The sequence below is a fragment of the Erithacus rubecula genome (assembly GCF_903797595.1).
Source record: "Erithacus rubecula genome assembly, contig: SUPER_33_unloc_1, whole genome shotgun sequence".
Classification (NCBI taxonomy): domain Eukaryota; kingdom Metazoa; phylum Chordata; class Aves; order Passeriformes; family Muscicapidae; genus Erithacus; species Erithacus rubecula.
Genome location: NW_027636168.1, coordinates 436,193 through 458,523, shown reverse-complemented (window position 1 = coordinate 458,523; position 22,331 = coordinate 436,193). Strand labels below are relative to the sequence as shown.

Sequence of the window (22,331 nt, the reverse complement as noted above, 5' to 3'; positions counted from 1 at the left end):
TTTGGGGAAAGAATTCCCAGAGAATTTCAGGGATTGGTTTGGGGTTCAGGGGAGAATTCCCACAGTATTCCCAGGATTGTTTCAGGGTTGGGAGAAAGAATTCCCAGGATTGTTTTGGGGTTTGGGGAAGAATTCCCAAAGAATTCTAGGGATTGGGGGAAGAATTCCCATGGAATTCCCGGGAATGTTTTAGGGTTTGGGGAAAGAATTCCAGGAGAAGCGAGGCTGAGCTGGGATGGATCCCAGAATTCCAGGAATTCCCTCCAGGGATGGGGATCCAACCCTCCCTGAGCCCCTTCAAATCCTCCCAACCCTTTTTCCATGGAAAATTCATCCCAAATTTCCAACCCTGGCACAGCTCGAGGACATTCCCTCCTGTCCTGTCCCATTCCCTGGGATCAGATCCCAAATTTCCCCTGGGATCAGATCCCAAATCCCCCCTGGCAGATCCCAAATTTCCCCTGGCAGATCCCAAATCCCCCCTGGATCCCCCTTTTCTCCAGGATTCCCTGCACATTCCCAGCAGGACAATCCCTGGAATTGCATCCCTGGATTCTCCCCTGTTTTTATTTCCACCCAAATTTGGGAATCCTGGGGCCAAATCTGGGAATTCCAAAGGACAAAACTCCACCAGGAAAAACCCTCAGGGTTAATTGGGGCACTAATTACACCCCACTAATTAACACACCCAGCTCCAAATCATCCCAGGATGATAATCCCACCCTCTGGAAAACTCTCAGCTCTCCAAACTGGGAAAAGGGATTAAATTCCAATTTTTTATGTTTTGAGCTGCAAAGCAGGAAAATCCAGGTGATTAACGAGCTTTTATTAACGAGGGGAGTTCAGGACACAAGGAGCAGCAGGATTTCCCTGGATTTGGGATTTACAGAGCCAGACCCAGCTTTTCCAAGAAGTTTTTTGGGATTTTAAGAGGAGCAGAGGAATTCCAGGATTTGGGAAGAACCACCCTTCCCTCTCTGGAAAAAAAGCACAGTCTGGGAACAAGGAAAAAAAAAAAAAAATCCTGCTGAATGTGGGGGGAAAAACTTCAATCCAGGGTGGGGAAAAAAGCTGGAAAAGAGGATGGGAATGGTCAAGGGAGGGGTTGGGGTGGAAGGTGGAGAGGGAATTCCCTGATCCAGGAGAATTCCTAACGGAACTGCAGCGGGCTGATGCGCAGCCCCAGCACGTCCTTGCCGATCTCCGTCACCTGCAGAGACAAAAATGGGATTTAGGGTGGAAATTTGGGGATTTAGGGTGGAAATTGGGGATTTAGGGGTGGAAATTTGGGGATTTAGGGGTGGAAATTGGGGATTTAGGGTGGAAATTGGGGATTTAGGGGTGGAAATTTGGGATTTATGGAGATATTTCCACGGATGGATGAAACGCCCCCTCAGCCTCCTCCAGACCAACCAGGCCCAACTCCCACAGGCCTCCCCTGTGGGAAAACTGTGCCAGAGCCCAAATCCCCTCTCAGAGGAGACATTTCCATGGATATTGGAGATACTTCCATGGGTACTGAAGATATTTCCATGGATATTGAAGATATTTCCATGGATATTGGAGATACTTCCATGGATATTGGAGATACTTCCATGGATATTGGAGATATTTCCATGGATTGATGAAATCCCCCCTCAGCCTCCTCCACACCAACCAGGCCCAACTCCCACAGCCCTTCCATGTGGCATGATGGCTCCCTGCCCCTTAACATGGCAATCCCCTCAGCACACACACACACACACCATGTCAGCCCTGAGGGCAGCCCTGAGCCCTCACAGCCGAGCCAGGCCAGGATGATGGCTCCCAGCCCCTCAGCACACGCCATGTCAGCCCTGAGCCCTCACTGCTGAGCCCAGGCGGGATGATGGCTCCCATCCCCTCAGCACACGCCATGTCAGCCCTGAGGGCAGCCCTGAGCCCTCACTCCCCTCACAGCCGAGCCCAGGCGGGACGATGGCTCCCATCCCCTCAGCACACACACACACCATGTCAGCCCTGAGCCCTCACAGCCGAGCCCAGGCAGGACGATGGCTCCCAGCCCCTCAGCACACACACCATGTCAGCCCTGAGCCCTCACAGCCGAGCCCAGGCAGGACGATGGCTCCCCGCCCCTCAGCACACACACCATGTCAGCCCTGAGCCCGCAAAGCCGAGCCCAGGCGGGACGATGGCTCCCTGCCCCTCAGCACACACACCATGTCAGCCCTGAGCCCTCACAGCTGAGCCCAGGCGGGACGATGGCTCCCATCTCCTCAGCACACACACACACCATGTCAGCCCTGAGCCCTCACAGCCGAGCCCGGCCAGGATGATGGCTCCCATCCCCTCAGCACACACACCATGTCAGCCCTGAGGGCAGCCCTGAGCCCTCACTCCCCTCACAGCCGAGCCAGGCCAGGATGATGGCTCCCAGCCCCTCAGCACACACACCATGTCAGCCCTGAGCCCTCACAGCCGAGCCCAGGCAGGATGATGGCTCCCAGCCCCTCAGCACACACACACACCATGTCAGCCCTGAGCCCTCACAGCCGAGCCCAGGCGGGACGATGGCTCCCAGCCCCTCAGCACACACACACACACACACCATGTCAGCCCTGAGCCCTCACAGCCGAGCCCAGGCAGGACAATGGCTCCCCGCCCCTCACCGTGGTGACGCGGCAGATCTGCCCGCGGAACTCGGGGCTGTAGCAGGCGCCGCTGAGGGGGCAGCGCTCCAGGGCCTTGCCGCGGTAGATGGGCCGGAAGGAGGCGGCGCAGATGTCGAAGGGGTTGTGCTGGTCGTAGTTGAGCTGGTGAGTGTCCACCGGGTTCTTCTCGCACGCCGCAAGGATCTTCCGCGTCTGCGCGGGGACAGCGCGGGAATTGAGGGATTGAGGGGTTAGGGGATGGGACAGAACAGGAATTGAGGGGTTAGGGGATGGGACAGAATGGGAATTGAGGGGTTAGGGGATGGGACAGAACGGGAATTGAGGGGTTAGGGGATGGGACAGCCCGAAAATGGGGCATGGTGGGGGTTAGGGGACAAGAACATCCCAAAAAAAGGGTCACAGCTTGGGTTTGGGGACAGGGGCATTTGGGCACAGGGACATTTTGGCACAGGAACATTTGGGCACAGGGACATTTGGGGACAGGGACATTTGGGCACAGGAACATTTGGGCACAGGAACATTTGGGCACAGGGACATTTGGGGACAGGAACATTTGGGACAGGGATATTTTGGCACAGGAACATTTGGGCACAGGAACATTTGGGCACAGGAACATTTGGGGACAGGGACATTTGGGCACAGGGACATTTGGGGACAGGGACATTTGGGGACAGGGACATTTGGGCACAGGAACATTTGGGCACAGGAACATTTGGGGACAGGGACATTTGGGCACAGGGACATTTGGGCACAGGGCCACTCGGGGTCCCACCTGCTGGGCCACCTCGGGCTTGGGGCCGAGCTCGAGCAGGCGCCGGGCGAAGGTGGCGGCGCTTTTGAAGTTCTTGAGTTTGAAGAAGAGGTTGAGGGCGGTGCGGAGCACCAGGATCATGTGCACGGGCTGCAGGTTGGAGTGTGTGAAGTAGGCGGCCATCTGCCAGGGAAAGGAGACAAAACTGGGGTTAAATCCTTGGCAATAAAGGGAATTATGACAGGGAATCCCTCGGTGCCAGGCAGCCCCTGTTGTGTTTGCGTTGAAGAGAGAATTCCAAATTTCCAGTGAGGCTTTTTCCACCTCAGGAATCTCACATTTCTCCCTTCAGGAATTCCGCATTTTCCACCTCAGGAATTTCACATTTTCCACCTCAGGAATTCCGCATTTTCCACCTCAAGAATTCTCACATTTTCCACATCAGGAGTTTCCACATTTTCTCCTCAGAAATCCCACCTTTTTCCCTCAGTAGTTCCCTCATTTCCCTCTCAGGAATTCCACATTTTCCACCTCAGGAATTTCCATATTTTCCCCCCAGTAATTCCCACATTTCCCTCTCAGGAATTCCACATTTTCCACCTCAGGAGTTTCCATATTTTTCCCCTCAGAAATCTCACATTTTCCACCTCAGAAATTCCCACATTTTCCCCTCAGTAATTCCCTGATTTTCCCCTCAGTAATTCCCTGGTTTTTCCCCTTGGGAATTTTGTGGTTTTCCCTCAGAAATTCCCACATTTTCCACCTCAGTAATTCCCTGTTTTCCCCACATTCTCCCCTCACCTCACAGATCCTCTTCTGCTGCTCCAGTGTCTCCTTGGGCAGTTTCTTCCTCTCGATCTCCATGGACAATCCCACGATGTATTCCCGGCAAATGGCGACCAGCTGCTGTGCCTTTGGGTCAAACTCAAGAGTCAAACCCTTCCCTGGGGACACCCCAGCATTCCCCCTCAGCAATTCCCAATTTTTCCCCCCTCAGAAATTCCATATTTTCCAGGGCAGCATTCTCACATTTTCCCCTCAAGGACTCCCACATTCCTCCCTCAGAATCCCCACATTTCCCCCTCAGAATCCATCCTCACATTTCCCCCCTCAGCATTCCCACATTCTCCCCTCAGAAATCCCCCCCATTTCCCCTCAGAATCCCCACATTTTCCCCTCAGAATTCCCACATTCCCCCCTCAGAATCTCCACATTCTCCCCTCAGGATTCTCACATTCCCCCCTCAGCATTCCCACATTCCCCCCTCAGCATTCCCACATTCTCCCCTCAGAATCCCCCCATTTCCCCTCAAAAATCCTCACATTCTCTCCTCAAAAATCCCCACATTCTCTCCTCAGAAATCCCCACATTTCCCCCTCAGCATTCCCCACATTTTCCCCTCAGAAATCCCCACATTTTCCCTCTCAGAATCTCCACATTTCCCCCTCAGAATCCATCCCCACATTTCCCCCCTCAACATTCTGACATTCCCCCCTCATAATCCCCACATTCCCCCCCTCAGCATTTCCACATTTCCCCCTCAGAATCCCCACATTCCCCCCTCAGAAATCCCCCCCATTTTCCCCTTCGGAATGGAATCCCCACGTTCCCCCCTCAACATCCCCACATTCCCCCCTCAGAATCCCCCTATCCCTCCCTCAGAATTCCCACATTCCCCCCTCAGAAATCCCCACATTTCCCCCTCAGAATCCATTCCCACATTCCCCCCTCAGAATCCCCCCATTTCCCCTCAGAAATCCCCACATTTCCCCCTGATAATCCATCCCCACATTTCCCCCTCAACATTCCCACATCCCCCCTCAGAATCCCCACATTCCCCCCTCAGAATCCCCCTATCCCTCCCTCAGAATTCCCACATTCCCCCCTCAGAAATCCCCATTCCCCCTCAGAAATCCCCACATTTCCCCCTCAGAATCCATTCCCACATTCCCCCCTCAGAATCCATTCCCACATTCCCCCCTCAGAATCCCCCCATTTCCCCTCAAAAATCCCCCCATTTCTCCCTGATAATCCATCCCCACATTTCCCCCTCAACATTCCCACATCCCCCCTCAGAATCCCCACATTTCCCCTCAGAATCCCCACATTTTCCCCTTAGAAATCCCCACATTCTCCCCTCAGAATCCATCCCCACATTTCCCCCCTCAGCATTCTGACATTCCCCCCTCATAATCCCCACATACCTCCCCTCAGCATTTCCACATTTCCACATTTCCCCCTCAGCATTCCCACATTCCCCCCTCAGCATTCCCACATTCCCCCCTCAGCATTCCCACATTCCCCCCTCAGAATCCATCCCCACATTCCCCCCTCAGAATCCCCCCATTTCCCCTCAGAATCTCCCCATTTCCCCTCAGCACCTCAGCGATCTCCTGCTTGTTGTCCACCACCAGCAGGGGCACGCTGAGCAGGATCAGCCGGAATTTCTCCACGGCCTCCTCGAATTTGCCGGCGGTGGTCAGCTGGTAGCAGAGCTGCAGCCGCTGGATCAGATCGTTCAGCTTCAGCCCCACGGCCGGCAGCGCGTTCTTCAGCCCAGCCTCCTTCCTGCCATCCAGAATTTGGGGTTAGGGATTGGGGAATGAGGGGAGAGCGGCTGGTGTTGGTCCCCTATTTCCTGCCATCCCAAAATTTGGGGGTTTAGGGATTGGGGAATGAGGGGAGAGCGGCTGGTGTTGGTCCCTTATTTCCTGCCATTCCAAAATTTGGGGTTAGGGATTGGGGAATGAGGGGAGAGCGGCTGGTGTTGGTCCCTTATTTCCTGCCATTCCAAAATTTGGGGGTTTAGGGATTGGGGAATGAGGGGAGAGCAGGTGGTGTTGGTCCCCTATTTCCTGCTATCCCAAAATTTGGGGTTAGGGATTGGGGAATGAGGGGAGAGCAGGTGGTGTTGGTCCCCTATTTCCTGCTATCCCAAAATTTGGGGGTTTAGGGATTGGGGAATGAGGGGAGAGCAGGTGGTGTTGGTCCCCTATTTCCTGCTATCCCAAAATTTGGGGGTTTAGGGATTGGGGAATGAGGGGAGAGCGGCTGGTGTTGGTCCCTTATTTCCTGCCATTACAAAATTTGGGGTTTAGGGATCAGGGGAGAACAGGTTGTGTTGGTCCCCTATTTCCTGCCATCCCAAAATTTGGGGGTTAGGGATCAGGGGATAAGCAGGGGTTGTGTGGTCCCCTCTTTCCTGGCATCTCCAAAAATTTGGGATTTAGGGATTAGGGGAGAGTGGAGGTTGTGTTGGCCTCCTCTTTTTGCCATCCCAAAATTTGGGATTTAGGCATCAGGGGGATGAAAGGAGAGTGAGAGTTGTGTGGGCCCAGTGAGGGTGGGATGGAATTCCAGAAGCAGCAAGGCCAGAGTTCCCAACTCCTGGGAATTCCCTCCAGGGATGGGAAAGCACCTCCCTGAGCCCCTTCCAGTGGTTCCCAACCCATTTCCCATAGAAAAATCATCCCAAATATCCAACCTAAACCTCTCCTGGTGTAACCTGAGGAGCTCCCTCTTATCCTGTCCCATTCCCTGGCATCAGATCCCAAAATTCCCCCTGGATCTCCCTTCTGTGCCCCCCACAATTCCCAGCTCTCCCCACAAACTGGAAATTCCAGCTCCTCCCCATCCCTGGAGAGGATTCCCAAAGAATTCCTGGACATTGCTCTGGTGTCAGCCATTCCCAACATCACAAATCCAGGATTTCTCCCTGGAAGAGCATTCCCAGGAGCCTGGAAAGCCCCTGGAATATGGGAAAGGCTCATCCCAGCACTCACCAGTTTCGGTGTGGGAACCCATACATGGCAGGGAGGCTGGGAAGAGCCTGGAATATTGTCCTGCCTCGGGAAAAGGTCTGCATGAAGAGCTGCTTGTAGGGGCCAAAGTTGGTCACTCCCACCTGGTCATGGAGCAGCTGAGGGGGGAAAACAAAAAATTAAAAAAAAAAACAATAAATCATGGATTGGGTGGGGAAAACCTGGGTCAGGCAGTGCTGGAGCCTCGCTTTGGGTCAAATCCACGGAAAAATGGGGGTGGGATATTCCCAAATGGACTCACAGCAAAGATTTGGGGTGGGGAGGGTGAAGTAAGAGGGAAAGGAGGAGTTTATCCATCCAAAATTCCATGGAGAACTCACCCTCATGGCTGTCTCGAAGGATCCTGCCAGGATGTGATCCACAGGCAGCTGGGAGTTGTTGCACCACACCTGGAAAAGAAAAATAATCCAGGTGGGATTGGGATGGGCAGAGTTCCCACAAAGGAATCCCCATGCTGGGCTCACAAATACTAAAAAAAAAAACCCAAAAAAAAAGAAGGGGCAAAGGAGGAAATTCCTGGTTTTCTGAGGAAATCCAGGGTTTTACCTGGGCTGGGCTGGTGCCTTTGGTGGGGGGCACGAAGAATCCATCCTCAGCCGCTCCTGCAGGGCCAGCAGGGACATCCTGAGGGAAAATGCAGGAATTCCAGCTGAAATCCCAGCTGGATGAACCCACAGAACATTCCCTGCTTCCCAAATTCCCAAGGAATGGATGCTGGGATGCCCCAGGGCTCTCCTACCAGCTCAGGGGGAAGATCCAAATCTTCTTCCACTTCCCATCCTCCTCCTTCCTCCTGCCCTTTTCCCGTTCCTTCCTCTCCAAATCCTTCCCCGGCATCCACGAATCCGTCTGCAGGGAGCAGGGAATGCCAGGGGGATCCCAGGGAATGCCAGGGGAATCCCAGGGAATGCCAGGGGAATGCCAGGGGAATGCCAGGGGAATGCCAGGGGGATCCCAGGGAATGCCAGGGGGATCCCAGGGAATGCCAGGGGAATGCCAGGGGAATGCCAGGGAATGCCAGGGGGATCCCAGGGAATGCCAGGGGGATCCCAGGGAATGCCAGGGGAATGCCAGGGGAATGCCAGGGGGATCCCAGGGAATGCCAGGGGGATCCCAGGGAATGCCAGGGGGATCCCAGGGAATGCCAGGGGGATCCCAGGGAATGCCAGGGGAATGCCAGGGGAATGCCAGGGGGATCCCAGGGAATGCCAGGGAATGCCAGGGGAATGCCAGGGGGATCCCAGGGAATGCCAGGGGGATCCCAGGGGAATGCCAGGGGGATCCCAGGGAATGCCAGGGAATGCCAGGGGAATGCCAGGGGGATCCCAGGGAATGTCAGGGGGATCCCAGGGAATGCCAGGGGAATGCCACGGGGATCCCAGGGAATGCCAGGGGAATGCCAGGGGGATCCCAGGGAATGCCAGGGGAATGCCAGGGGGATCCCAGGGAGCACAGGGAGCACAGGGAATGGTTTTGCCAAGGGGAAATTCCAGGATTTTCCCACCTTCATCCAGCTGCAGCTCGGCGTCCTCGCCCCAGCCCTCGGTGCCCACGGTGTCCATGTCGATGTCGGCGGCCAGGGCTCCTCCCTTCCCTAAAAAAACACAGGGAAAACCCTTGGGAAAGGATTCCATGAAGGGAAAACCCCACCCAGCAGCTGTGCTGTCACATCTCCCCCTGGAATTTTGGGATTTATGAAGGTGGGGTGGGATCTGTCTCCAGCTGGACACCCAGAATTCCAGGAATTCCCTGCAGGGATGTGGATCCAACCCTCCCTGAGCCCCTTGAATGCTTCCCAACCCTTTTTCCATGGAAAAATCATCCCAAATGTCCAACCCTGGCACAGCTTGAGGTCATTCCCTCTTGTCCTGTCCTATTCCCTGGGATCAGATCCCAAATTCCACCTGAAAGGTCCCGAAATCTCCCCTTTTCTCCAGCCTGAGCCCCCTCTGGGATTCTCCATCCCCTTTTCCAGCTGCTCATCCCATGATTTCCCACAGCCCTGGCAATTCCCAGGATCAATCCCAATCCTGATCCCACTCCAAGTCCCTCCCAGCCTCACACCCAGCTCCTTTCCCACTTTTCCATCCCCTTTTCCCCCTTCCCAAAACACTCCACAGGTTTCCCACGACCACAGCTGCAGGACCCCCCCCAGTGCTGATCCCAAATCCTGGGAATCCCAGGAATTCTGACCTTTCCCAGCGATGGAGCCCTCAAAGAACCCTTTGGACACGGTCAGGAGGGGCCAGTTGGTGTCCAGGGGCAGCACCGGGGCCGGGGGCTGCAGCAGCCGCGCCTCGGGATCCACGGCCGGGATCTGGGATGGGCCAGGAAAACGTTGGGATGGGCCAGGAAAATCCCATTCCCAGCCCCAACCTGAGGTGAGGATGCTCCTCCCTCCTTCCCAAATTCCTGGTTTTTCCAGGAGTCCTCCCATCCCCACTCAGATCCCGCTGTTCCCTTCCTGAATTTCAGGAGTTTTTCAGGAGCCTCATCCCCATTGGATCCCGCTGTTCCCAAATTCCAGGAGTTTTCCAGCAGCCCACATCCCCTCCTGCCTAAATTCCAGCAGTTTCCCAGGATTTCCCCCATCATCCCCATCCCCTCCTTCCCAAATTCCAGGAGTTTCCCTCACTGGATCTCACTGTTCCCAAATTCCAGGAGTTTCCCTCACTGGATCTCACTGTTCCCAAATTCCAGCCATTTTCCTCATTGTATCCCACTGTTTCCTTCCCAAATTTCAGGAGTTTTCCTCACTGGATCCCGCTGTTCCCAAATTCCAGGAGTTTTCCAGGATCCCCCATCCCCTCCTTCCAGAAGTTTTCTAGTTCTCCCCATTGTATCCCCCCGTTCTCTCCTTCCCAAATTCCAGGAGATTTCCAGGATTTCCCCCATCCCTTCCTTCCCAAATTTCAGGCATTTTCCTCACTGGATCCCACTGTTTCTTTCCCAAATTCCAGGAGTTTCCCTCACTGGATCCCACTGTTTCTTTCCCAAATTCCAGGAGTTTTCCTCATTGTATCCCACTGTTTCCTTCCCAAATTCCCAGATTTTCCCAGGCAGGATTTCTCCCACCCCCTCCCTTCCTTCCCTCCCAAATTCCAGGAGTTTTCCAGGAGTTTTCCTGGAGTTTTGCTGCCATTCTCACCGTCTCTTTCTCGGGATCGAAGGATTCCCGCAGGCTCTCGGCCTCCTCGTCCAGCCCGTGCGTGGCGGCCGTCAGGAACGCCAGGGACTCTGGAAAAAAGGGAATGACCATGGGAACAGCCATGGGAATGACCATGGGAATAATGGGAATGAACATGGGAATAGCCATGGGAATAATGGGAATGACCATGGGAATCATGGGAATAATGGGAATGACCATGGGAACAGCCATGGGAATGACCATGGGAATAATGGGAATGAACATTGGAATAGCCATGGGAATAATGGGAATGACCACGGGAATAATGGGAACAATGGGAATGACCATGGGAATCTTGGGAATAATGGGAATGACCATTGGAATAGCCATGGGAATAGCCATGGGAATAACAAGAATGACCATTGGAATAATGGGAATGACCATGGGAATAAGGTGAATGACCATGGGAACAGCCATGGGAATAACAGGAATGACCATTGGAATAATGGGAATGATCATGGGAATCATGGGAATAATGGGAATGACCACTGGAATAACAGGAATGACCGTGGCAATAATAGCAATAACTGTGGGAATAGCTATGGGAATAATGGGAATAACCATTGGAATGACCATGGAAATAATGGGAATGACCATTGGAATAGCCATGGGAATAATGAAAATGACCATGGGAATCATAGAAACAATGGGAATGACCATTGGAATAATGGGAATGACCATTGGAATAGCCATGGGAATAATGGGAATGACTACTGGAACAATGGGAATGACCATTGGAATAATGGGAATGACCATGGGAATAACCATTGGAATAATGGGTTTGACCATTGGAATAATGGGTTTGACCATTGGAATAATGGGAATGACCATGGGAATAACCATTGGAATAATGGGAATGACCATTGGAATAGCCATGGGAATAATGGGTTTGACCATTGGAATAATGGGAATGACCATTGGAATAGCCATGGGAATAATGAGAATGACCATGGGAATAATGGGAATAGCCATGGGAATAAGAGGAACGACCATTTGAATAATGGGAACGACCATGGAAACAGCCACGGGAAAAACCATGGGAATGTCCACTGGAATAATGGTAAACACTGGGAATAACCATTGGAATAATCAGAATTCCTTGGGTTTAAGGATGGGATGACTGCTGGAATAACCACTGGAATAATCATGAGATAAGCACTGGAATAATGGGAATGACCACTAGAACAACTGGAAATAATGGGAACAACCACAGGAATAATGGGAATAAGCATTGGAATAACAGAGATGCTTGGGGATCCAAGAGCCTTTCCTGAGCTCCTGGGGCAGAATTCCTGTCAGGAATGATTCCCTGTGCCCAGAATTCCCTCTGGGAATGACTCACTCTGGCCGCAGTTGCGCAGGATCCGCACCCTCTCGGCCACGTCGCCCAGGTACAGCGCGTTCTGGTAGTGCCCGCTCATGTCCTTCCGGATCTCCGCTGCTCGGGAATCAGCCATGATCAATGGGAATCACCCACCATTAATGGGAATCACCCACAGTTCCCAGGAATCAGCCATGATCAATGGGAATCACCCACCATTGATGGGAATCACCCACCATTGATGGGAATCAGCCACAGTTCCCAGGAATCAGCCATGATCAATGGGAACCAGCCATGATCAATGGGAATCAGCCATGATCAATGGGAACCAGCCATGATCAATGGGAATCACCCACCATTGATGGGAATCACCCACCATTAATGGGAATCACCCACAGTTCCCAGGAATCAGCCATGATCAATGGGAACCAGCCATGATCAATGGGAACCAGCCATGATTGATGGGAACCAGCCATGATCAATGGGAACCAGCCATGATTGATGGGAACCAGCCATGATCAATGGGAATCACCCACCATTGATGGGAATCACCCACAGTTCCCAGGAATCAGCCATGATCAATGGGAACCAGCCATGATCAATGGGAACCAGCCATGATCAATGGGAACCAGCCATGATCAATGGGAAACAGCCATGATCAATGGGAACCAGCCATGATTGATGGGAACCAGCCATGATCAATGGGAACCAGCCATGATCAATGGGAATCACCCACCATTGATGGGAATCAGCCACCATTGATGGGAACCAGCCATGATTGATGGGAACCAGCCATGATCAATGGGAACCAGCCATGATTGATGGGAATCAGCCATGATCAATGGGAACCAGCCATGATTGATGGGAACCAGCCATGATCAATGGGAATCACCCACCATTGATGGGAATCAGCCATGATCAATGGGAACCAGCCATGATCAATGGGAATCACCCACCATTGATGGGAATCAGCCACAGTTCCCAGGAATCAGCCATGATCAATGGGAACCAGCCATGATCAATGGGAACCAGCCATGATCAATGGGAATCACCCACCATTGATGGGAATCAGCCATGATCAATGGGAACCAGCCATGATCGATGGGAACCAGCCATGATCAATGGGAACCAGCCATGATCAATGGGAATCACCCACCATTGATGGGAATCAGCCATGATCAATGGGAACCAGCCATGATCAATGGGAATCAGCCATGATCAATGGGAACCAGCCATGATTGATGGGAACCAGCCATGATCAATGGGAACCAGCCATGATCAATGGGAACCAGCCATGATCAATGGGAATCAGCCATGATCAATGGGAACCAGCCATGATCAATGGGAATCAGCCATGATCGATGGGAACCAGCCATGATCAATGGGAACCAGCCATGATCAATGGGAATCACCCACCATTGATGGGAATCAGCCATGATCAATGGGAACCAGCCATGATCAATGGGAAACAGCCATGATCAATGGGAACCAGCCATGATCAATGGGAACCAGCCATGATCAATGGGAACCAGCCATGATCAATGGGAAACAGCCATGATCAATGGGAACCAGCCATGATCAATGGGAATCACCCACCATTGATGGGAATCACCCACAGTTCCCAGGAATCAGCCATGATCAATGGGAACCAGCCATGATCAATGGGAATCAGCCATGATCGATGGGAACCAGCCATGATCAATGGGAATCACCCACCATTGATGGGAATCACCTACAGTTCCCAGGAACCAGCCATGATCAATGGGAATCAGCCATGATCCATGGGAACCAGCCATGATCAATGGGAACCAGCCATGATCGATGGGAATCAGCCATGATCAATGGGAACCAGCCATGATCAATGGGAATCAGCCATGATCAATGGGAATCAGCCATGATCAATGGGAATCACCCACCATTGATGGGAATCAGCCATGATCAATGGGAAACAGCCATGATCAATGGGAACCAGCCATGATCAATGGGAACCAGCCATGATCAATGGGAACCAGCCATGATCAATGGGAATCACCCACTATTAATGGGAATCACCCACAATTCCTGGGAATCAGCTGCCATTCCCAGGAATTACCCACAATTCTCTGGGACCACCCACAATTCCCAGGAATTACCCACAATTCCTTGGGATCACCCACAATTCCCAGGAATTACCCACAATTCCCTGGGAATTACCCACAATTCCTTGGGTTCACCCACAATTCCCAGGGAATTCCCCCCCATTCCCAGGATCCCCCCCATTCCCAGGATTCCCCCGGGCACTCACCGATCTTCATCATCTTGCGGAGCTTCTCCAGGTTGCCGGTGATGAGGTAGAGGAAGGAGAGGCGGTCGAAGTTCTTGGTGCGCTGGTAGCACATCTCCACCACCTGGTGGTTGCCCTGCAGCAGCGCCACCTCGCCCAGCTTCTCCCAGCAGCCCTTGTCATCCAGAGCCTTGGCGGCTTCCAGGGCGATCTGTCCCAGGGAATTATGGAATTAGAGGGATTGGGAATGGGGTTTGCAGCAGGGCCACCTCGCCCGGCTTCTCCCTTGTCCTCCAGAGCTTTGGCTGCTTCCAGGGTGATCTATCCCAAGGAACGTCCCAAAATATCCAAAACTGAACTTTGCAAAACATCCCAGAACATCGAAACCCAAACTTCCCAAAACGTCCAAAACTGAAAGTCCCAAAACATCCAAATCCAAACTTCCCAAAACATCCCAAAGCACCGAAACCCAAACTTCCCAAAACGTCCAAAACTGAAAGTCCCAAAACATCCAAATCCAAACTTCCCAAAACATCCCAGAACATCGAAACCCAAACTTTCCAGAATGTCCCAGAACATCGAAATCCAAGGTTCCCACAATGTCCCAAAACATCCAAACCCAAAGTTTCCAGAATGCCTGGAACATCCAAAACCAAACTTCCCAAAACGTCCAAAACCAAACATGCCAAAACATCCAAATCCAAGGTTCCCACAATGTCCCAAAACATCCAAATCCAAAGTTTCCAGAATGCCTGGAACATCCAAAACCAAACTTCCCAAAACGTCCAAAACCAAACATGCCAAAACATCCAAATCCAAGGTTCCCACAATGTCCCAAAACATCCAAATCCAAAGTTTCCAGAACGCCCAGAACATCCAAATCCAAACTTCCCAAAACATCCCAAAACATCCAAAACCAAACTTTCCAAAACATCCCAGAACATTGAAACTCAAACTTCCCACAATGTCCCAAAACATCCAAAACCAAACTTCCCAGAACATCCCAGAACACCCCAAACCCCCAGAACAACCCAAACTCCAGAACACCCCAGAACAACCCAAACCCCCAGAACACCCCCAAACCCCCAAAACACCCCAGAACACCCCAAACCCCCAGAACACCCCAAACCCCCAGAACACCCCAAACCCCCAAACCCCCAGACCACCCCAAACCCCCAGAACACCCCAGAACACCCCAAACCCCCAGAACACCCCAGAACACCCCCAACCCCCAGAACATCCCAAACCCCCAGAACACCCCCAACCCCCAGAACACCCCAGACCACCCCAAACCCCCAGAACACCCCAGACCACCCCCAACCCCCAGAACACCCCAGAACACCCCAGAACACCTCAAACCCCCAGACCACCCCAGAACACCCCAAACCCCCAGAACATCCCAAACCCCCAGAACACCCCAGACCACCCCCAACCCCCCCAACCCCCCCCGTCCCACATCACCTCGATGTTGCTGCACTCCAGGGCCAGGCTGAAGCGCGTTTTCTCGTCCTTGACGAAGTGCAGCGCCACCTCGGGGTACCCCTTGCGCTGCAGGTAGGCGATGATGGACTGTCCCACCAGCTTGGCGTTCCTCACCATGTGCAGCACCTGCATCCCAAAATAACCCTCGGGACAGGCTCCTCCCATCCTGGGCAAAGGCTCTGCCAGCCCCTTCCCAAAATCCTCAGGAATGGCTTTTGCACGTTCCCCCCATTCCCAGAATTCCTGACCTTGTCATATTTCCTGTTGAGGGCAAGTTTGAACTAGAACTTGGTGGGGTCGATGCTGAGCTCTTGGAGCTCACCCATGTTTCTCCCACCATTCTCATTCCCATTTCTCCACCATTCCCAGCCCCATTTCCCCTCATTCCCATTCCCAGATTTCCTGACCTCATCACATTTCCTGTCGAGGAGGGCGAGTTTGAATTGATGTCAGTGGGGTCGATGCTGAGCTCATGGAGCTCAACCACATTTCTCCACCATTCCCAACTTCATTTCTCCACCATTCCCAATCCCATTTCCCCTCATTCCCAATCCCATATTTCCTCATTCCCAGATTTCCTGACCTCATCATATTTCCTGTTGATGAGTGCCAGTTTGAACCTGAACTCGGTGGGGTCGATGGTCAGCACACAGAGCTTACCCACATTTCTCCACCATTCCCAACCCCATTTCTCCACCATTCCCAGCCCCATTTATCCACCATTCCCAACCCCATTTCTCCACCATTCCCAACCCCATTTCTCCACCATTCCCAACCCCATTTCTCCACCATTCCCAACCCCATTTCCCCCATCCCCATTCCCAGATTTCCTGACCTCATCATATTTCCTGTTGATGAGTGCCAGTTTGAATCTGAACTCAATAGTGTCGATGGTCAGCACGCAGGGCTCACCCACATTTCTCCACCATTCCCAACCCCATCTCCCTTCATTCCCAACCCCATTTCTCCACCATTCCCAGCCCCATTCTCCACCATTCCCAGCCCCATTTCCCCCATCCCCATTCCCAGATTTCCTGACCTCATCATATTTCCTGTTGATGAGTGCCAGTTTGAATCTGAACTCAATAGTGTCGATGGTCAGCACACAGGGCTCACCCACATTTCTCCACCATTCCCAGCCCCATTTCTCCACCATTCCCAGCCCCATTTCTCCACCATTCCCAGCCCCATTTTCCACCATTCCCAGCCCCATTTCCCCTCACTCCCAATCCCAGATTTCCTGACCTCATCATATTTCCTGTTGATGAGTGCCAGTTTGAACCTGAACTCGGTGGGGTCGATGGTCAGCACACAGGGCTCACCCACATTTCTCCACCACTCCCAGCCCCATTTCTCCACCATTCCCAGCCCCATTTATCCACCATTCCCAACCCCATTTCTCCACCATTCCCAACCCCATTTCTCCACCATTCCCAGCCCCATTTATCCACCATTCCCAACCCCATTTCTCCACCATTCCCAGCCCCATTTCCCCCATCCCCATTCCCATATTTCCTGACCTCATCATATTTCCTGTTGATGAGTGCCAGTTTGAACCTGAACTCGGTGGGGTCGATGGTCAGCACACAGGGCTCACCCACATTTCTCCACCATTCCCAACCCCATCTCCCTTCATTCCCAACCCCATTTCTCCACCATTCCCAACCCCATTTCCCCCATCCCCATTCCCAGATTTCCTGACCTCATCATATTTCCTGTTGATGAGTGCCAGTTTGAACCTGAACTCGGTGGGGTCGATGGTCAGCACGCGGGGCCGGCACTCCCGGTCCAGGCAATAAACGTTGTTGCCCTTGACCCGCGTCACGTAGATGGGCAGGTCCAGGGTGCGGATGATGCCGTGATCCCTGGGAGGGAGAGAGGGATAATTCCCACTGAGATATGGGATGGGCAGGGGGAGAATTCCCAGTGAGATCTGGGATGTGCAGGGGGAGAATTTTCAGTGATTCCTGGGTATAAAATTCCCAGAGATTTCTGGTGATCCCCTGTGATTCACAGAGGGATAATTCCTGGTCATTCACTGGTGCTTCCTGTGGGGATAATTCCCAGTGATTCCCATAGGGATAACTCCTGGTGATTCCCAGTGATCCCTATGGGGATAATTCTCAGTGATCCTCATGGGCACAATTCCCAGTGATCCCCTGTGACTCCCATGGGGAAAACTCCCCTGGGGATAATTCCCAGTGATCCTCATGGGGATAATTCCTGGTGATTCCCAATGATTCCCCTGGGGATAATTCCCAGTGATCCCCAATGATTCCCATGGGGATAATTCCCAGTGATCCCCAATGATTCCCCTGGGGATAATTCCCAGTGATCCCCAATGATTCCCATGGGGATAATTCCCAGTGATCCCCAATGATTCCCCTGGGGATAATTCCCAGTGATCCCCAGTGATTCCCATGGGGATAATTCCCAGTGATCCCCAATGATTCCCATGGGGATAATTCCCAGTGATCCCCAATGATTCCCCTGGGGATAATTCCCAGTGATTCCCAGTGATTCCCATGGGGATAATTCCCAGTGATCCCCAGTGATTCCCCTGGGGATAATTCCCAGTGATCCCCAATGATTCCCCTGGGGATAATTCCCAGTGATCCCCAGTGATTCCCCTGGGGATAATTCCCAGTGATCCCCAATGATTCCCCTGGGGATAATTCCCAGAGATCCCCAGTGATCCCCAATGATTCCCCTGGGGATAATTCCCAGTGATCCCCAGTGATTCCCCTGGGGATAATTCCCAGTGATCCCCAGTGATTCCCATGGGGACAATTCCCAGAGATCCCCAGTGATTCCCCTGGGGATAATTCCCAGTGATCCCCAATGATTCCCCTGGGGATAATTCCCAGTGATCCCCAATGATTCCCATGGGGATAATTCCCAGTGATCCCCAATGATTCCCATGGGGATAATTCCCAGTGATCCCCAATGATTCCCCTGGGGATAATTCCCAGTGATCCCCAATGATTCCCATGGGGATAATTCCCAGTGATCCCCAGTGATTCCCATGGGGATAATTCCCAGTGATCCTCATGGGGATAATTCCTGGTGATTCCCAGTGATTCCCATGGGGATAATTCCCAGTGATCCCCAATGATTCCCATGGGGATAATTCCCAGAGATCCCCAGTGATTCCCATGGGGATAATTCCCAGTCATTCCCAGTGAACCCCAGTAATTCTCATAGTGATAACTCCTAGTTAATCCTGGTGATTCCCAGTGATCCCCTGTGACTCCCATGGGGATAACTGCCCTGGGGACAATTCCCAGTGCCCCCCTGGGGATAATCCCAGCCCTGACCCCGAGGTGACGGCGTATTTGATGTGGTTGGACGTGGTGTAGATGAAGACGCCGCTCTCGTCCCAGGCGCCGCTCTTGACCCGAATGTTCTCGTGGATCTGGCACAGCGACTCCAGCTTCCGGTTACAGATCAGGATGGCTGCAAAAACAGGGAGCTGCAATTCCCTCAGCCCCATCCCCGGGCTGGCATTCCAGCAAAAACGGGGAAATTCCACAGAAAAAATGGAAATTCTGGTCAAAAACTGGGGTTTTTTCGTAAAAATCCTGGGGTTTTCCATAAAAATCTTGGGGTTTTCCATCAAAACCTTGGGATTTCCATAAACGCCTTGGGATTTTCTAGAAAACCTGGGATTTCCATAAAAGCATTGGGATTTTCTATAAAACCTGGGATTTTCTATAAAACCTGGGATTTTCCATCAAAACCTTGGGATTTTCCATCAAAACCTTGGGATTTTCCATAAAAGCCTTGGGATTTTCTATAAAACCTGGGACTTTCTATAAAACCTGGGATTTTCCATCAAAACCTTGGGATTTTCCATAAAAGCCTTGGGATTTTCTAGAAACCTTGGGATTTCCATAAAAGCATTGGGATTTTCCACCAAAACCTTGGGATTTTCCATCAAAACCTTGGGATTTTCCATAAAAGCCTTGGGATTTTCTATAAAACCTGGGATTTTCCATAAGCGCCTTGGAATTTTCTATCAAAACCTTGGGATTTTCTAGAAAACTTGAAATTTCCATAAAAGCCTTGGGATTTTCCATAAAAGCCTTGGGATTTTCTATAAAACCTGGGATTTCCATAAAAGCCTTGGGATTTTCTATAAAAACCTTGGGATTTTCCATCAAAACCTTGGGATTTTCCATCAAAACCTTGGGATTTTCCATAAAAGCCTTGGGATTTTCTATAAAACCTTGGGATTTTCCATCAAAACCTTGGGATTTCCATAAAAGCCTTGGGATTTTCTAGAAAACCTGGGATTTTCCATAAAAGCCTTGGGATTTTCTATAAAACCTTGGGATTTTCCATAAAAGCCTTGGGATTTTCTATAAAAACCTGGATTTTTCCATAAAAATCTTGGGGTTTTCAATAAAAATCCTGGGGTTTTCCATTAAAAAATGGTTTTTTTTTCACAAAAATCCTGAGATTTTCTATAAAACCTTGGGATTTTCTATAAACTGTGATTTGCTATAAAAGCTGAGATTTTTCCATAAAAACCTGGGATTTTCTATAAAAAACTAGGATTTTCTATAAAAACTGGGATTTTTCCCTAAAAAACCTAGAGTTTTCCATTAAAAACCCAGGATTTTGTATAAAAATCTGGGATTTTCTATAGAAACACAGGTTTTTCTATAAAACCTGGGATTTTTTCCATAAAAATCCTGGGATTTTTCCATAAAACTCCTGGAATTCCCCCGAGCTCACCGTGCTTGGCCAGCAGTGCCACGTGGGACATGTCAGCAGACCAGATCACGTATTTCACCTTGGAGATCTTCACTGAGGCCAAAGTCCTGGAAAAAAAAACAAATCCAGGATTAGGGATGTCCCAAAATCCAGCCCTGGAATCTCTGGGATCCAAAAAACCCCAATGGATTCAAAAAATATCAGCAGATCCCAAAAAACATCAAAAGGTCCCAATAAATATTAATGGATCCCAAAACCCATCAATGGATCCCCCCAAAAATCTGTGGATCCCAAAATATCAGTGGATCAAAAAACCCCCAAAACAACAGAGCAGGATTTAGGAGAAGCAGGATTTAGGAGAAGTGGGATTTAGGAAAAGCTGGATTTAGGAGGAGCAGGATTCAGGAACCCCAGGATTTAGGAACCCCAGGATTTAGGGAACCCCAGGATTTTGGAATCCCAGGATTTAGGTGACCCCAGGATTTAGGGGGTCCCAGAATCAGGGGACTCCAGGATCAGAAACCCCAGGATTTAGGGAACCCCAGGATTTAAGAAACCCCAGGATTTAGGAACCCCAGGACTTAGAGGTTCGCAGTATTTAGGGGTTCCCAGTATTTAGGAACCCCAGTATTTAGGGGTTCCCAGTATTTAGGAACCCCAGTATTTAGGGGTTCCCAGTATTTAGGGGTTCCCAGTATTTAGGGGTTCCAGGATTCAGGGGTTCCCAGTATTTAGGGGCTCCCAGTATTTAGGGGCTCCCAGTATTTAGGGGTTCCAGGATTCAGGGGTTCCCAGGATTCAGGGGTTCCCAGTATTTAGGGGATCCCAGGATTCAGGGGTTCCCAGGATTCAGGGGTTCCCAGTATTTAGGGGTTCCAGGATTCAGGGGTTCCAGTATTCAGGGGTTCCCAGGATTCAGGGGTTCCAGGATTCAGGGGTTCCCAGGATCAGGGGTGCAGCACCGTTTCTGCTGCACGTCGAACAGTGTCACGGATTTAGGAAGAGCAGGTTTTAGGGGATCCCAGTATTTAGGGGACCCCAGGATTCAGGGGTTCCCAGTATTCAGGGGCTCCAGGATTCAGGGGTTCTAGGATTCAGGGGTTCCAGTATTCAGGGGCTCCAGGATTCAGGGGTTCTAGGATTCAGGGGTTCCCAGTATTTAGGGGTTCCCAGGATCAGGGGTGCAGCACCGTTTCTGCTGCACGTCGAACAGCGTCACGGCGTCGGCGTCGCGCAGCAGGAGGTTCCCGGTGCCCGCGTAGAAAATCTCGTCGCAGTTGGGAACTGGAACCTTCTTGGTGATCTCATTCTTCAGGTTCTTGATCAGGATCTGCCCCCAGGCAGGATTCCCAGAGTTTTTAGGGAATTCTGGGAGGTTTTGGGGTTTTTTTGGGATTCCCCCCTCCCCTTTTGTTTTATTTTGAGGGTGCACAAAGAGCTTGGTTGGGAATCTGGGTTTTCCCAGAATTTTGGGATTGGGAGGTTGGGAAAGTCCTGCAGGAGCATCAAACCCACCCCAAATTCCCAGAATTCCTTCCAGGGATGGGGATCCAACCCTCTCTGAGCCCCTGGAACACTTCCCAACCCTTTTTCCATGGGAAAATCATCCCAAAAATCCAACCCTGGCCCAGCTCGAGGCCGTTCCCTCCTGACCTGTTCCATTTCCTGGGATCAGATCCCAAATTCCCACTGGAACATCCCAAATTCCCCCTGATCCCCCTTTTCTCCAGGCTGAGCCCCCCAGGATTCTCCATTCCCACTTTTCCTAACCTCTTTTTCTGGGATCAGGCCCCCTGGATCCAACCCCCATTATCCCAACCCCAAACCCTTTTTGGGATCAGCCCCCCTGGATCCAACCCCACTATCCCAACCCCAAACCCTTTTTGGGATCAGTCCCCCTGGATCAAATCCCCATTATCCCAACCCCAAACCCTTTTTGGGATCAGTCCCCCTGGATCAAATCCCCATTATCCCAACCCCAAACCCTTTTTGGGATCAGCCCCCCTGGATCCAATCCCCTAATCCCAACCCCAAACCCTTTTTTGGGATCAGCCCCCCTGGATCCAACCCCCATTATCCCAACCCCAAACCCTTTTTGGGATCAGCCCCCCTGGATCCAATCCCCTAATCCCAACC

The 22,331-nt window shown here is 51.6% G+C and overlaps 1 protein-coding gene and 1 long non-coding RNA gene across 5 annotated transcripts in view; one reads left to right on the top strand and one right to left on the bottom strand.

Moving 5' to 3' along the window:
• Positions 1-809: 809 nt before the first annotated feature.
• The window catches only part of COPA (COPI coat complex subunit alpha), a 38,701-nt gene continuing 17,179 nt past the window's right edge, over positions 810-22,331 (bottom strand). For all 4 annotated transcript variants that reach the window (XM_079329625.1, XM_079329626.1, XM_079329628.1 and 1 more), the window contains 19 exons: positions 21,386-21,525; positions 20,217-20,302; positions 18,794-18,932; positions 17,179-17,341; positions 15,456-15,602; positions 14,016-14,205; positions 11,753-11,848; positions 10,372-10,460; positions 9,417-9,540; positions 8,728-8,817; positions 7,963-8,072; positions 7,770-7,847; positions 7,544-7,612; positions 7,185-7,321; positions 5,784-5,970; positions 4,204-4,314; positions 3,424-3,585; positions 2,649-2,843; positions 810-1,210 (listed from right to left, as the gene is read on the bottom strand). In XM_079329625.1, the coding sequence (XP_079185751.1) occupies positions 1,151-1,210; positions 2,649-2,843; positions 3,424-3,585; positions 4,204-4,314; positions 5,784-5,970; positions 7,185-7,321; positions 7,544-7,612; positions 7,770-7,847; positions 7,963-8,072; positions 8,728-8,817; positions 9,417-9,540; positions 10,372-10,460; positions 11,753-11,848; positions 14,016-14,205; positions 15,456-15,602; positions 17,179-17,341; positions 18,794-18,932; positions 20,217-20,302; positions 21,386-21,525 (2,373 nt within the window). In that variant the 3' untranslated portion in view covers positions 810-1,150. The remainder of the gene's footprint in view (positions 1,211-2,648; positions 2,844-3,423; positions 3,586-4,203; positions 4,315-5,783; positions 5,971-7,184; positions 7,322-7,543; positions 7,613-7,769; positions 7,848-7,962; positions 8,073-8,727; positions 8,818-9,416; positions 9,541-10,371; positions 10,461-11,752; positions 11,849-14,015; positions 14,206-15,455; positions 15,603-17,178; positions 17,342-18,793; positions 18,933-20,216; positions 20,303-21,385; positions 21,526-22,331) is intronic.
• Positions 14,680-15,014, top strand: LOC306813992. Its single transcript, XR_013777073.1, has 2 exons — positions 14,680-14,733; positions 14,815-15,014. It is a non-coding gene; the product is annotated as an uncharacterized lncRNA (long non-coding RNA).